Source organism: Cupressus sempervirens, chromosome 11, assembly GCF_028749045.1.
Source record: "Cupressus sempervirens isolate cs-2001-9-10 chromosome 11, ASM2874904v1, whole genome shotgun sequence".
Classification (NCBI taxonomy): domain Eukaryota; kingdom Viridiplantae; phylum Streptophyta; class Pinopsida; order Cupressales; family Cupressaceae; genus Cupressus; species Cupressus sempervirens.
Window position 1 is genome coordinate 132,062,024 of NC_143128.1, and position 17,046 is coordinate 132,079,069.

The 17,046-nt window shown below is 35.0% G+C and overlaps 1 protein-coding gene across 2 annotated transcripts in view; it reads left to right on the forward strand.

Annotated features, from left to right (window-relative positions):
- LOC149528550 (Putative membrane lipoprotein) overlaps positions 1 to 17,046 on the forward strand; it is a 44,034-nt gene that overhangs the window by 11,122 nt on the left and 15,866 nt on the right. For both annotated transcript variants that reach the window (XM_089810345.1, XM_089810346.1), the window contains one exon: positions 1,349 to 1,595. In XM_089810345.1, the coding sequence (XP_089666471.1) occupies positions 1,349 to 1,595 (247 nt within the window). The remainder of the gene's footprint in view (positions 1 to 1,348; positions 1,596 to 17,046) is intronic.

The following is a 17,046-nucleotide window of genomic DNA, read 5'->3' on the forward strand; positions in this document are numbered from 1 at the left end:
AAGCAGTTTTATGATTTAAACTTCTCCTATTTTCTACTCTATATTCTTCCTTTATTCTTATCTGAACTTCCTAGAGTAAAAGCATCCACAATACAATGTGAGTAGTTATGTATTGCTTGGTAACCCGTAATTGATGTGAAATTCCTTGCTCAATGTTCATTATGTAGTTTTCTCCAGGAATAGCTGATTGCTATTTATGAGCGCATCTTTAATAAAAAATCTGTGGTATGTCTTTGCAACATAATATATCTTCAAGAGAAGAGCTTTTCCCTAGGACAATGCTTCAGTTAGAGTGCATGTTATTTAGCTATTGTACTATCTTCCACTGACATAAATATAAAATATATATTGAAGGCAGTATGGTTACTGATCAAGTTTCAACTACATAGTTTTACAAAACGATGCATTTTTTGGTAAATTAAGCAATATCTCGATCTCCATTGTTTACTGGTCTGACCAATCTTTTATGTCAGTAAATTGAAATAACACTTATGTACAACTTAGTGTGTAAGCAAGTCTTGGTTGCTTCTTTATAGTTGCAAATTTTAACACAAAGAGCTACAGGGTGTGATCATTTTTGGTCCTATGAGTTTTTAGCTGCCTCCTCACCATACTCAAACTGAACATAACATCTATGTCTGGGAAAAATTCTCGAGATGGATTTCTTGAATAACTACTGAATGTCTATCATGAAGGTTTGCAGTTTTTTTTTCCAACTCAAGCAACCTTATTGGTTATTCTTGTGAGGATCTATGATCTGTGTTACTGCTGAAGATGATATTCTAACAAATGATGGCTTTTGTGGAGACCATGTATTAAATGTTTTGAGAATCCTTATGAACACTCAGTATAGAACATGAGAGAATCAGACTTAAGAAAGGAACATTGCATATCAAGTTGATTATAAAGCTTAGATGTCGCCTTTCCTATGCTTATGGGATATGCACCTCTATAAATGTTTCCACCCTTTTGTGACCTTTGGTATTTGACATTTGTACATGTGATATAAGAAGCATGGTTTAGAAGAGGAAAAAGTAACACTGCATATACCTGCACTATATTAAATGAATGACTGTTTTGAGATTGAGTGATTATACTTCATCGATACTTCTGTGTATGAGTAGAATTGAATGGTGCTTCTACGATTTCTTTTACCTTTGAAATTTCTTTTGAATAAGTAATTTTAATGTAATTTCTGATTACGAATCAGTTGTGATCATCGCTACCTTAGCTAAGAACTAGCCCATCAAATCAGCATCCTATATCTATTACATGAATTCAGCTTTTTAATTTTATGCAACACAAGAAGCCTAATCTCAGCTATTTATTCATGATCTTTTTTTTGCAGTTTCTTATGACTATTGCAAATTTGTTTAAGAGATACGAGAGATGGAATCCTGTCCATCCAACCTATGGTGCCTTTTGGGGCTTAGGAATAGGTGTTGGATGTGGGGTTGGATGGGGTCCTGGATTTGGTCCTGAAGTCATCGGGTATGTTGGAGCTGGATGTGGCATGGGATTTAGTGTTGGTGTCACATTTGTTGGTTTTGGTGTTGGCCTTCCTGCCAGTGGCCTGACCTGTGTTCCTTATAATGGTACATCTTTTTTCTAAGAGCTCTAATTTGATTCTCGCTTCACATCATTTTGCTTTCTCTTTTCTGACCTTCAAAATACATAGGCCTGTGTGTTCTAGAGATGTTTGGGGCAATGCATTGGTCATGTCCTATTACTGCAATTTTCCCTCTGTTGTTGATTGGTTGTTGTGGGTGTTATTGAATGTGAATGCATTTATATTTTTTTCATGCCTCTTTCATGAATATGCAGTTCATTTGGTGGTACTTAATGTCTTGGTTTCTAGTTACTAATAAATCATGTTACTTTTTCACGAAGAGTTGCACTAATTATATTTTCTTAGTTGCCAACACTGAGACAGGTGTAATCCAATCATCTAATTTTTTTGCACAAATGTTAGTAGCATATATGCAAATCTTCTATATGGCATTGTCATAAAAACTCTTTTGAGTTGCAAAAGCATCATTGCTGTTTCACATTTTTGATTTTGGCCTGTATTAATAGGGCATATTAATGTTGAGTCGGAACATGTCCCATTTTTTCAGAAAAAGGTCATTATAATTAAAATAACTACTATTAGTAACAATTCTTTTTATGGTTTATTTTTTTAATAAAATTCCAAGCATTTTTCGTTGCATCATTGTAAAAATATCAAGGTTGCATGGGTACTCGTACCCACACCCCTGGTACTCGTACCCACGTACCCAAGTACCGGGTACACGTATCCCACGTACCGGGTACTTGGTGGAGAGCATCATAGCTAAGGACCTTGATTAAGATTCTGATTTTTTTTTTTGGTTTTTTGTTTTTGTATTAGCTGCTTGTTTATCAAACTTAATTCAATACCAAATCAGTTTGAAACTTTGATACTCATTAACAATAAACTTTATCACTGTTCAAGTCAAAAGTTTATCATTTGCAATATGTGATTGTCATATGGTTTAGGATCTTCTTGTTCATGTTTAAAGTCTGCCTTCTTTGTTATGCATCTAAGCATTTATCATGTATTATTATTTCAAACATATAGCAAATCTGAAACTGAAAACAGTACATTACATTTGCAAACTTTATCACTGTTCTTGTTTTGAAAAACCATTGTCATGACTCATAAAATCAGATTTTTTATAAATATAAAAGTGTAATTTTTAAATAAGTTTGAAATACCCAAGTACCTCCGTCCCCTATTACGAAAAATACTTTAAACATTCAGCAATAGCATATATATATATATTTGACTTATGGCTCATATTTTCAAATTTCTTGTTTTGAATGCTTAATGTCATGACTCATGACAGATATTTTGATTTTTATATTTTCTATAAAATATTAATTATATAGAAAAAATTAGGCATGCACACGTACCCCCGTCCCCTATTTTGAAAATTATGCGTACCCGTACCCGCTCCCGTACCCGTTCCCGTTCCCGTACCCACGTACCCATGCAACCTTGAAAAATATAGCTTTCCAAGCCCTTTGTTGGTTCCCAAAACTGCAGATTAGAATTCTACGAGTCTTGCCAACTTGATGCCGGAATACCCAATCAGTTCAGGCCAACTTGAGAAGACCGATCAATTCGATCCGAGTCAGGTATTCCTATCCTAAACAAATCACTAAAGTCCAAGATAATTATAACAAATCAATATGAATATGAATGCAATGAAAGTTTCCCAAATGGCAAGGACTATAGAAAACTTTAAACTTGCAAATTACGAATTAATAACAAAATTAAATGATTATGTAAATGTGAGAATGTTTTAAATATAGAATAATTATTATAGATTATTGCAACAAATGAATATATTAATTCTTCAAAGGAAAGATATGAAATAATTGCCAACGTATGGATTATGAATCATGAATAATATAAAGACTAGTGCCAGAATTGAAAAGGGCAAACAAAGTCAATATTATAAGTTATGACATACAACTTTATATTGTTCTATGCACCTTAAACAATTTAGTAATCAAGATGTGACGGATCAAATATATAGATGCAATTTTAAAATAGTCTAGAATGCGTTAACTCCTATAGGTGGGAGACAAACCAGACATAGATACAGAAACAATTATTCAGGGCACTTATGTGTTATTCTAAAATGTAATCATAACAAAGAGGGCCTCAACTAAATTGTGACTATTAAATGTGAATGTTTCCTATAATTAAAGTTTTTAAAAATAATTCCTCGAGTCTCAATCAAGGGTTGGACTAAATTTGAAGAGTTCTATCTTTTGGAAGAAAAATCTATTAAAGAGAAGCCAAGAAAGAGGGAGAATATATTGATCTACTATTCTATTTTCAATTTCTTTCCTTGTTGGAGCATTGGACTTTGGTTAGACTAACCCAAGGTCCAAAACCCTCTAAGTTTGGAGTTGGGAGGACAAAAACCTCTTGGTTTCCATCAATGGATTTGTGGATGTAAACAGCTGATTCGATTCTTGTTTGCAGAAGATATGCTATTATTTTTATTTGATTTATGATGCAAATTACATTATCTCCATTCCAAGGGACTGTGCATCGGATCATCATATTTCTATTCATTTGTTGGGAACTCAAGGGAAGGGGCCTGTGCTTACTCGTATCTGTGTATGTAAAATATTGCAGTGAATTGAATGCTGATTATAATAGGCTTCTTGTAGAGGGCTAAATATTGATACTTTGCAAGCTACTTTGGCCATTTACACAGGCATAGCATCAAAGTTGTAGACTGGATGCACAAATTCAAATATATATCTGCTTGGTGGCTCCTTTCAGCACCATTAATGAGAATACATTGGTGGTGCCGGCTCCTACTTAGCACCATCTATTGGATCATGTTTATATTGAGAATAGTAACTTCTCCAGTAATATGTTTGAGCAGCTTGTGTATTGCCTATGACATGATAATAAAGATTGTCATCGAAGCAATCAACTTCGGCCTGGAAGCATCTGATAGGGGTAGCATTTATCCAATGAAAAAATGAAGATAGTGTATTGGGTAGGCTGTTGTGTCTGTGTTATTCATGAAGATGTGATTGCTGCAATTTATCTAATAATATATTCATTGCCATTTTTTATCCAATTTTCCACACATTCATATTTAAATTGTGTGGATTGCTGCCAATCACAGTAATCAATTGCGAATCTGATCCAAACCTAGTTGATTTGAAATGCAAATGCCCCATAATTCATTTCTGGAAGGTCTTAGGAATTTTGCACTAGATTAATGGGAGTATAATAATAACTTGAGAGGATCATAATGTCATAAAAGGGGCCACTTGAGTGTATAAGATTTTACAAGAAGTGAGAACTAAGCCAAGATCTGATGTTGGTCATAGATCTAATGCAACTGCACTTGATAGATGATTGAAGATCAAAATAACAAAATAAAGTGAAAATCTAAAATGAGAGAAAATAGAGCCAATGCAAGAGAAATTATAAAATATTCTCAATACTCTCACTGAGCTATGACTTTAGTGAAGGTGGGAGTAGGGTACAGGATATATATTAAAGGCATATACATCCAAGAGGTGCATTAGCTTCCACTTCCCATAAAAAGTATGGAGGCTTTACCTACTTGCTAGATGCCAAAACATGTGGCATAACCTTCTCAGATGAAGTTATAAAAGGTGGTATAACCCCTTCTGGAAATTTTTGGAATTTATATTTTAAAATCACTTAAAAAATATGTAACAAATGAATTTTCATATCTAAATCAAAGACGTTTTTATACTAAAACCTCTCAATACTTATATAGATAACTGAATCCTTTTCACATGACAATGACTACTTTTAATTAACAGAAAATAACTGTAATCATATTCAAGATTGACTATTAACTGTTCATAACTGTAACTTCATGACCAGATGAAATAAATAGATTGACCAACTATCATAACTATAATCATGATCAATTGAAAGTAAAGTAATCATATTCAATTGAAATAAGTTATAACAATTAACTATTCCTAATTGTAGTCATGTTTAGCTGAAATAAAAAGATTAACGTCTAACTATCATAATTGTATTCATGGTCAATGATTAACAAGTAAAGAAAATGTTTAACAAGAAAGAAGGAACATACAAGCATTATCAGATGATCTTTTATCTGGTTGTGCAAGCCTTGGCATTAGTGAGAGGAGAAGCATTGACATAGGTTTAACCTCCCAATCTTGGACCATACTTATCCCCACACATTCTATTATATTAGAATGGCCCTCCCTACCTCGAGATTGGGCTTGGGATGTTCTTTAGCCTAGCCACCCGAGCATCCTGGTGTTTAAGTGCCCACTTAGTTATACCTATATAACTGACGCTACGGACAATCAAGTGATCATTAGATGACACATATGCCTATAAACTACCTTGGCCAAGGATTTCCAATGGGTTCATCAACCCGATCACCACTGCTCGACTTGACAACAGGTTCCATTACAAGGATAAGCATGAGCTATTGAGTATATTTCTTTTAAGTGATTCCTGTCTGATTTCTTTTCTATTTTCTATTCTTGCAGATTCAGTTCACCTCTTCACCGTTCATGGCTACATAATCGGGTGATTCCTAGGTGCTTAAATGATTTATAGGCACTCTGCCCTATTTACACGTCTTTACCCTTCAGGCTACATCGCTGGGGAATCCCAAGTGTTTTGGAAATGATGAGCATTCTGCCCTTATTATCTTTTAATATAGTTGTGACAACATGAAGCATATTCTTAAGATCAGCATTACTCATTGGATAGTATTTCCAGTTCAGATGTTAATATACTTTAAGACACTTTTATATGGGTTGTATCTAATTGAATTGTGAAAGTTTAAGGAAAAAGGACTGTCAAAGAGGACATTGAATTAAGTAACAACTCGTATTGAATCTTGATAATAAATCTAATATGATAATTATCTAAGACGCCTAACTGGCTGCTTGGAAAGTCATCACAAGACCTGATATAAACTTGGAATATGCTCAAATCCCCTGCAAATCCAAATTGGAAGCTATTGCTCTTTTGTTGTGGACGTTTCAATGCAAACTTCTCCAAGGTCTGAGTCCTCACGGCAAAATTTCTATAATAGTTGGGAGCATAAACTGGAAGTCGATATAGTGAACTTCAACTCACGGGATTATGTGGGCTTGAATGTTAAAGATATTAGAGGGACAAGGAACGCAGTAGGTATTGGAAGGCTAATGGTAAAATGATAACAAAGGAACGTAGTAGTATGAAGATGGTTGAGATGTGTAGAGATACATTCAAGGTTGAGTCTGAATGCAAAGGCAGTCGAGCATAAAATAAGTGCCGGTCCTCATTTGTGGCTTAAGTTTAAGGAAGGCCATGCCTTCTTGGCTTCTGCCGGTTTTTAAAAGATTTAAAACCATTCGAATTCCAAGTATTAAATCGAATAAGAGAAAGAGAGGGAAGAATAAAAGGTTGAAGAGAAAGTTGGAAAAAACTATAGTTCAAATATTTATTATTATAATATATACTTATGCACGTTTATGTAAGTATATAAATGGGGTGACATCATTAGGTTATGTTATTATAATTTATTGGTGCCACTTCATTTGTATATTTATATGTACGTATATAAGTATTTATTATAATAATATGACATAGATCATTTTAAATAAAAAAATCTCTTGAGGTATATTTTATATTTTAAATTAGATTATTTTATGTTTTTCCTAGATTATTTTCTTAATAGCTCATGCGGGTCCCATAAATGTATCCTGTGGTTAAGTCTTCGCATCCCTTCCAAGGAAGTTTAAGGTCATACCTGCCGATGCTGGTGATTGAACTAAGCGAACATCCCATTCCGATGATTCCATTTAGCAATGCTTCCCCCCTCTTCATCTTCTCCTACAATCACCCATGAAAAACACTTTCGCTAGAATAATAATTCCATAGTAATTCATAAAAAACATATTAATTGTTATTTTAAAGCAAACAACAGCTAATCATCTAATAATAGTTATGGGTTACCGACCATTTCATCAACAATTAATACAATGTATATAAATAACTAACTATTTCACATGATCATGAAAGAATAATTCGTTAAATCCAATAGTTATGAACAAATTTAAAATTAGGGCAAAATTTGGGATGTAACAAAATAATAATCCTTTTGGCTTGGAAAAAGTGACCTTTATTTTATTATTTACTTTTTGAGCACTTTAGACACTTGAAATTCACCTTTTATTTTTAGATTGCAGGATCGATTATTGCACCCCTTATAAACTACAGTCCACCTATAAAACTTTTTAATGTGGTCCGTGATGTTTGTGCAACATGTCCTCCAATACCATATGAGTTGAGGAAGTGTCCTTGTGACCACATGCTTCACCATGGGAAGCTCTCCCTAGTCAGGCCAGGTGCCCAACCCAAAATCCAACTTTATACATGACTAATATAAATTTTCTTTTTATTCGCCTTTTGGCAACTTAAATATTAATTAATTTCCTGCTCTACCAAAATTGCAAAACATATAACGAAGGTGAATTTTGTGTAGAATTTGATGATACAATTAGAGGAGCCAAGAATTATTTGCAAGCAAACCATCTATCACACAAAAGAGATGAAGAAAAGATAATATGCTTAGTAACAACCTGAGAATTCTGTGTCAATTGTACAAAAGAACCTTGGAGATTAGAATGAGGTGAATTATAATGCATAGGTAAATTGATTTTATAGAAAGCAATAACTCTAATGTTAATGAAAAACCTAAAACTAAAAAAGAAAACTAGAGCTAGAGATGTAAACTAAGGTGCATGATATGCAAGCTAGAGGTACATGATATGCAATTTAGAGGTCAACTAGATTGAACTGAACTAAATTAGACTCGACTAAGTGAACTTAAGCTAGGTATGCATGTTGAGACATGTGCTCAATTATTCATGAAAGTATTCTTTGAGCATATGCACAATTGTCAATTATGAAATGCGATAAGCAAATGCGCATGATGCAACAACTATATGTATGAAAACATATATGCAATGTTATTTTTGACCTAATTTGAAATATAACCGTTGAGGTTCACATGAAGTCAGTTGACGGTTAAATTGGTTAAAATCCTGTGAAATAATAAGATGGTTAGTCGTTATAATTTCATGTGAAGATAACATGCTAGTTGATTATTTATCATGAATTGAAAAAGTAGATAGCCATTATGATTATTTATAACTTGTTATGATAATATGATTTAATTACGAAGAATTTCCTTGCGGGAAACACGTCGAAGGGGTGGAAGCATTGTCAGAAAAGAGTTAGGCACAAGAGCATCACCATCATTGGGCAGATGGGTTGAGGACCTAGCGACTTGAAATAGGATACATCTGTGGGACCCGCATGAGCTATTTAAATAAATAATTTGAGAAGCATAAAATAATTGAGTTAAATATAAAATGTACTTTAAGGATTTTTAATGATCTTTCACCTTATTATTATAATAAATATTTATATACGTACATATAGATATAAAAACGAGATGGTGCCATTATATTCTAATAATTTAATAAAGTGATGTCACCCCATTAATATTTACATGTACATATATAAATATGAGATTATAATAATATTCGAACTATAATCTTCCAACTCTATTCTTTCCATTTTAATATTCTTTGCTTTTAATTGGTTAACTCTTGGTATGATAAATTGACAATAATTAAATTATAATCTTTCCAACTCTTTCTTCCAACCTTTTATTTATCTTTTCCTCTTTTTGTTTTTAATCAAATCAATGATTGGAATTCGAATGGACTTCTTGAAACTGATAGAAGCCGAGAAGCCACGACTAGTTCTTAAAGAGAAGTCGTACGAAGACCTTAGATATCATCTTTTTTTTTTTTCCTGCTACGTATCTTACTTTCCACGCCGTGTTAGGAGTCGGATTGTTTCAAGCCGACTCACCATTCTTTTGTTACGTTTACCACATAATCAGCCTGCTTACACCGAGTCTTCATCATTATCTCTCACTTTCATTGGACCTTGCAAATATTCTAACCATACTATAATCGAGATCGGGTGGTTTACTAAGCCGAACAAGAGTTCTGGTTAGAGGACGGCAGGAAGCCAAGTTCCAATCAATTCTCAATCGCATTCATAACAGGTTACTAATGTCTTTCCGTCATGAATTATACTTATATCTTTTCTGATTTGTAAGTCCGATTATAGCCGACTAGGTATAAGAAAGATAAACAATAGAACTGAGATCATATTATGATTACTTGCTGATGGCTCTCGTTATTTCCATGTAGTTCTGCTGATCATTTAATTACTGAATACTGCAACCATCATTAAGAAGTCGAAATGATAACTGTAGAGCATTGTAATAATTGTATAAACCATCACTAGTAATCCGAATATCAATGGCATTAACCATGCAGTCTTGATCCATGACATAAAGAACAGAGTGCTCTTAATTCTCTAACACCCAGGATTCATTGGCAATGAAGCCCTGAAATAGTGAAGAGGTGTGAAGGGGCAGAATGCTCATAATCTTTTAATACACCTGGGCATCACTGACTGTGAAGCCATGAAATGGTGAAGAGGTGGAATGAATCTACAAGAACGCAGAAGAGAAATTAGATATGATTAAATTAATTAATTAAACAATAAATTCTGCAATCTTTAAGAATATCTTTTTCAAATCACGAATTGTGATAAGTTAGAACATATATGTTATTCATGAAATTGTTGGCAATCAACAAATAGAGCCGATATTCATGAAATTGTTGGGAATCAATAGATAGAGCCAATTGCTCTGAGATCCAAACACCTAGGATTCACTGGTTGTATAGCCATGGAAAGGGTAAAGAGGTGAGATGGAGAATGCAATGACTTTAAAAATAAAAGTCAAATATGATAAATTTAATAGCTCATGCATGATCTTGTTATTATCTCCTGCTATCAAGTCTAGTGGTGTGGTTAGATACCAAGATGCTCAGTAGATGACAGATTTTCCAAGTCCAATTTCGAGTAAGGAGGGTTTTTCTCGTTGGAGATTGTGTGGGGAATAAGTTAAGGTTTGAGGTTGGGTGGTTAAGCCCCTGACAATGTTTCACCTTTTCCCAAGTTGTCGGACGTACAACAGACAAAAATAAGCTATATATTCAATTGTTTGTCAAAAACAGGTATTTTTACTTTTATGCTATATATGCAAGAAGGTAAGATTAATTGAGTTATTTCATCGTTATAGTTATTTTACACCTAGATGCAAGAGATAGATTTATGGATTGTTTTTCATTTGTATGAATATCGAATATGAGCATAGCTTCTACTCTTGAGATATTGCCACAATAAGCAATCGGAAGGAAAGGAATGATATAGTGATATCTAGAGCCCTAAATGATATAGTGGTATCTGAAACCCTAATTGATTCAGTGGTATTTGAAGCCCTAATTGATATAGTGGTATCTGATGCCCTAAATGATCTAGTGGTTATTGAAGCCCTAAGTGATACAGTGGAATTTGAAGCCCTAAATGATCTAATGGTAATCAATGCCTTAATTGATACAGTGGTTTGTAATGCCCTAATTTTATATAGTGGTATTTAATAGTAATTGTCATTTGATTTTAATATAGCGGTATTGAATGATAGTCGTTATATGATTTTGTTATAGTGGTATTTGTGGACTAATCTGGGTGATTGCAGAAGCATTGTTACAATGATTTATCGGTTCAAATTTCATGTTATGTGGATTTTAATTTCTATAGTAAATTCCTTGATGGTGTTTTAAATTCTTAGCTAAGAAATTTTGTTTAACTGATTATAACCGTCAATCTCTTTCATATGAACGAAACTGATTTAACTGTCTTCCTATGAAAATGAAGTAATAACTATATTTCTTGGATATGTTGGTTGTTAATTAAGACCCAAGAAAACAGGTTGTTACATACAAGCTCTAACACCCTTGCTTAAGTGAAACCTGGGAGATGCGAAAACCTTACAATGTCTAGAGTGTGTGAAATATCAAATTGTGCTGCAACATCTAACAACTACTCATACCTCATTGCTGAAATTGGAAAGGAACAATCAACTTCTTGAGTTGAGGCAATCTTTGAAGAAGTAGGAGCTTGAGGAGGTACATCATGAGTCTCAAGAACCATGGTGGATGATTGAAGTACACGTCTTTCTAACTGAACAAACCCCTCCTTAGGTATCTGATCAATTGGAGATGCATGAGAGCTAGTATAAGTCAAAGGAATTGCATGCTCAATTAGAGAAAATCAAGAGAACTCATAGACTTGTGATGCATGATCATCTTTGATGAGCATGGATTAGGAGTGAACTCAACTATCTTACCCTTCCCACTATGAATAATCTAGTAGATGAAAAGAAGGTTGGAAGATAATGAAGTGACACAAATAACATCATTGAATGTGCCATCATCAACCTCAATGGAACCACTCCTAGTTACACTCATTTAAGTGTTAATACTCATCAAAATCTGTAGAAAAGTATGATATTCAAAAGAAGAGACAATACCCTCAAATGATGCCATTTGATGTGAAACTTTTGAATCAAGAAGCCACCTACTGGAGTGAGTGTGTGTTGATGCAAAGAGAGCATGGCCTTTCATCTTGTCTTTACCACGTGCCATGGAAGATGGCCCATAATGTCTTAGTCCTCAAGCCGTAGAAAATGTACTAGATGAATGCGACTAAATATTGTGCTTTTGGAGAAAATTTGTCAACTCATCAATCTTCTTTGAATAACACTGATGGTCATCATGTCTTGTCTTAGTGCAATATGCACGTTTGGGCTTATCCTTCTTCAATGATGACCCCTTAAAAGAGGAAGAAGGATTTGAAGAATCATGCGATTGTGTGTTCTTGGGATGCTAATATAACTTGAAATCCTTGTGTTTCAGTTTCTTGCCTTTTCCACGTGAAGCGTTCTCATTTATGGTGCTTTAGGAAGCAACAGAAGCTTGTGGTTTGGAAGATTACAATTGACCCATCTGAGTCAACTTCGGTTGCTCTTGAGTAAGTTGAGAAGAAAATGCATTAAGTGAAGGTATGTTGAGATGAGTTCCAAGTGCATCTCTGGTGGTGTAAAATGTAGAAACAAAAACTGAATAATCAGGACTAAGCTTACCAAGGATAGAGAAAATCAACGAGTTCTTCTTTTGAATACCACAATACTGCAACTATAATCTGAGAGACCTGAGTTTGGTGAAGAAGTCTTGGATGTTGTCAAAATTCATATTCAAGCCAATAAGCCCATTCTCTAGCTAAAACCCCCTTAGTGAATCTTCCTTCCCAAACGAGGATACCAATGTAGTCCAAATCTGATTGGGTGTGGTGCTAGAGTCATTAGGAAAGAGTAGATCTAAAGACAGGGACATGCATAATGTCCCAATAGCCTCATCACAACTTTTAAACCATTTTCTCTTCTTACCAGCACATGTAGGCTCAAGTAATGTACCCATGGTTATTATGATCAAACTTTGACAATTTGTCAGCTGCCTGCCCCTCAGCAACAATATTGGGAATGAGGTCTTCATGGGGCAACTCTTTGGTACTAGGCAACACATAGTGTCTTATTTCCTTGAGGGTGTTCCTCATCCAGTTATCAGGATCATACATCCTATAAGGACCAATTGATAGATTTTAATGGTGGAGGAAAGAATGAATTTGATCAAGGGATTCTTTTCCAATTGAAAAGTCCCCCACCTTAAAACACCTACATAGGAATGTACCTCTATGTGCCTTAGGTTCTAGGTACTCCCTGTTTACCATGAATAACTGCCACATGAATTCAATGATGGCCAGTCTAGGGGGAATGAATTTTGGCAATATATGTGGGGGTTGGGGACAACCATAAACCCTCATCAAGGAAAAAGTTGAAAATAGGAAAATATCTCCCCAATTATGATCTAATCTTTTGTTCTTAGGGAGTAGGGTTGGTCTTAAAAGACTCTTCAAAACCTCAAGTGCCCTAAAGTAACCTAGGTCTAACATTTTCATTATGATAGCACTGAAATTATTGAAAAATGAGATAGAATTAGAGTAATGATAGGAAGTATCCCATACCCGTGTCCACAATTGAACTGGCAACTCTCCATTGGCATCAGATGTGTGATCAATAAAGTCTGGGCTTATATACCCCACATTTTTGTACAGGATCAGGTGCATCAACAATGAGTAATAATGGAACTTGAATTTTTCCATTTCTCCATTCTGGGCCAGTCCAGTATTCTCCTTCATCCTCCCTAGGATATACTTAACATAGTCATATTCTCCACCATGGTAGGAGTCTTGCACATCTCTGGCGATGATGAATTCTGCTCCATATACCATATCAGTTCCATCTTTACCAACTACCTTGTGTACACCATATACAATTTTCACAGAATAATTCTTAAACTTGTCCAAAGGCATCATCTTGTCCACCTTCTTATGGTAATCACCCACCTGTTTTAGGTCCATGGGAATATGTTGTAGCATTGACTTCCCTGTGTAGGCGTTGGTGTTTCTCTCAAAATTTTCCTTGTAGGTCAACCAAGTCTACTAGTTTGCTCATGGCACCGTTCAATCCAAATGCTTCAATAAAAGAGGCATGGTCCAGTGTGCATAGAATAGTTCCATCCCTTTTGTGGAATGATTTGGTGGCTAGATTATATGATTTGATTAGAGCCTTTACCAAATCAATGTCCACAAAGACCTCTGGAAAGATTAACTTTGCCAGGTTCTTCTTCCATGGATTGCAAATAGGGATCTTCTTTTCTCTGTTGCAATAAAAATATCTGAAAAGTTCATAACCAATGACTCTTGGACATGTAGCATCTCTACAAAATATATAAAGGTCCTTGAACTCATGGTCATCTGCAGAAATGCAATTTGAGGATTTTGGGAATAACTTAATCCATTCTTTCACAAACCTATTAGGTTTCTTCTGCCTGGTTTTTTGTCCCTTTAAAGTTGAAGTTTCTGCAATTTCAGTCTCTGAAGCTTGAATTTCTTCTACTTCCTTGTCAGACATTTGGTAAATAAATTAGAAATTTTTGCAAATGGCTCTAAAAATAATAATCTGCTGACATTGGAAGCTCTGTGATTGCTTTGAAATCTCTAATCTTTGCAAATGGTAACTGAATACTGGATTATGGAATGTTTTATACTGAGCGTGCATTCATCACTATTCTCTACGCATTGATATTCTGCATGCTTGAGCTTTAAATTCAGTGCAGTTTGTCATCTCAAATGGAGCGTCCACATAACTATTCCAACTTAGGAACTTTTGTACTTTACTCAAATCTCATTGGCTGCGGGCATTTTGTCATTTTTCCAACTCAGGAGAGCAAATTTCACTTTTTCATGTCAAACTAGGGTTTACGATCTTATGATACAGTGAAAGAGTCCTTTGTATTATCTTAGGCAAGGAACTTTGGCTCTATGATCTTACGATCATTTGAAATCAAAACCTTTATCGTGTTATCGTAAACATTGAAAATGGCCTTGATGATCTCATGATACATCAGTTACCGTGACATCAAAGCTTACCTTTAAGATTCTTACTATCTCACGAGACACGGTTTTTATACACATTGGCGTAGCATCTTATCTCACCTTCACTTGCCCTACGATCTTACGATTGCGGCTTAGTGGACCATTTTGTAACTTAGGCAGTTATCCTTTAAACCCTTACGATGTTACAAGCACAACTTTGGCGTAACATCGTGTCTTCATTTTTTGTTCCTTATGACCGCTTGACCACAATCAGTAAATTGACTTCGTAGGCTTGACCTATGATCACATGACAACAGTTATCCTTTCTTTATCGTAGCCTCGGAAGCATCACTTCTCATCTCCAAGATCTCACGATCTAACACCGCATTGTAGCTTCGTAAAGCTTTGATCTTGCCCTCGAGATCTTACGATCTACTGCTTGTTGTGGCATCGGAAGATATGACTTGCCACGTGTCTTTAAAAACTCATGCAAATGCACCTAGCCCCACCTTGCTTTATCATCTGATCCTTATGATCTATTGATCGTCTCTTTATTGTGCCATCGAACATCCCAAAATTTGCTTCCACGATCCTACGATTGTGACCCTTTCGTATCTTCGGAAGTCTTCTTGAAAATCTTTACAATGCATCAATCTTCCCTTTGTCGTAAGATAGGGACTTACTTAACCTTTTTCACTTTTATGTCTAGACGATCTTATGATCACCACTTTATCGCATGGTCATGAGCCTCCATTTCTGCTTTTACTATCCCATGATCACTTGTTTGTCATAACATCATACACCTTGGTTTTAAACCCTTCCATCAAATACTAAAGATGACACGACACAAGAGGAATATTAAGATTGAAGACCTTATTTTGAACACTTGCGATGCTACGAACACATAACATATCTTAAGATTGGGAGACTCAGACTTTACCCTTACGATCCTCCGCTACCCCTTATACCATAACATCGGGAGAGGGAGATTGTAAGTTCACGATTAGACGCCTAACCCTTGATTGTAAGATTGTATCACATGATTTGAAAGGCATACAATCTCTCGCTTAGAATAAAACCTAGGGTAAGGATAAAATGATTGTAGACTTTAATGAAATTTTCATGACAAGGGTGAAGACACAACTTTAGGATATCACGTTATTTCACTTGGGCAAGATTTTCAACACTAGGCTAGGGCAAAAAATGACCAGGTTAGGGTTTTTTCTAGAAACTGAAAATAAATGAAACACAAAACCCTAACAATACAACTCAGTTTAAAATATTTTCACAATGAATTTTCAAAATTTTGGCATAGTGAAAATAAGGGCTATCAGAATGCACTTCGTCAATCTGAGGAAGCGTGTCTACTCTCTCACACTCAACGTGGTGTGCAAAATATTTGTAGGGAGAAGTTATCGAGCATAAATTGAGCGGAGGGAAGGGGTTCTTAGAGATGGTGATTGAGGTTATGCATCTCATGGGAGTTGTTGCTTTGGGAGATTTCATTCCCTCTCTTTCCTTTCTCGATTGGTGAGGATAATGCCGCTGCATGAAGGATGCACGTAAAGTATTCGTTGAATTTGCTAAGATGCTGTTCGATGAGAACGTTGAGCAGAGAGGTTAAAAAAGCTTAAAGAAGAAAACTTTGTGAATGTGATGTTGGAAATGACGGGGAGTAGAAGTCTTGAGTTGGAAGTCTCTAGGGTTTGCAGCAAAGAAATCATCAAATCTAAGTCCAATCGAAAAAATTAATAACCAATCAGCAAATAAGATATCAATGATTATAAAACACCCATTTACTAGCAGAGGGGATACATATCATTACGGGTTTCCTTAGAAAATAGTGGTCGAAGTAATCTAATCACATATATGATTATTCCTCCATACTATTAAGAGTTGCATCAATTATAAAAAACTATGAAAGGATCATGTAGATTAAACGTAAGGGGAACAAAGAAGAGTTGAACGCATTAAAATCCTATTGAAAATTGGTGACCATGTGGACAAGGTGGACCCATCCCAACTTGAGTACATTATGAAATGGTGCAAACTAA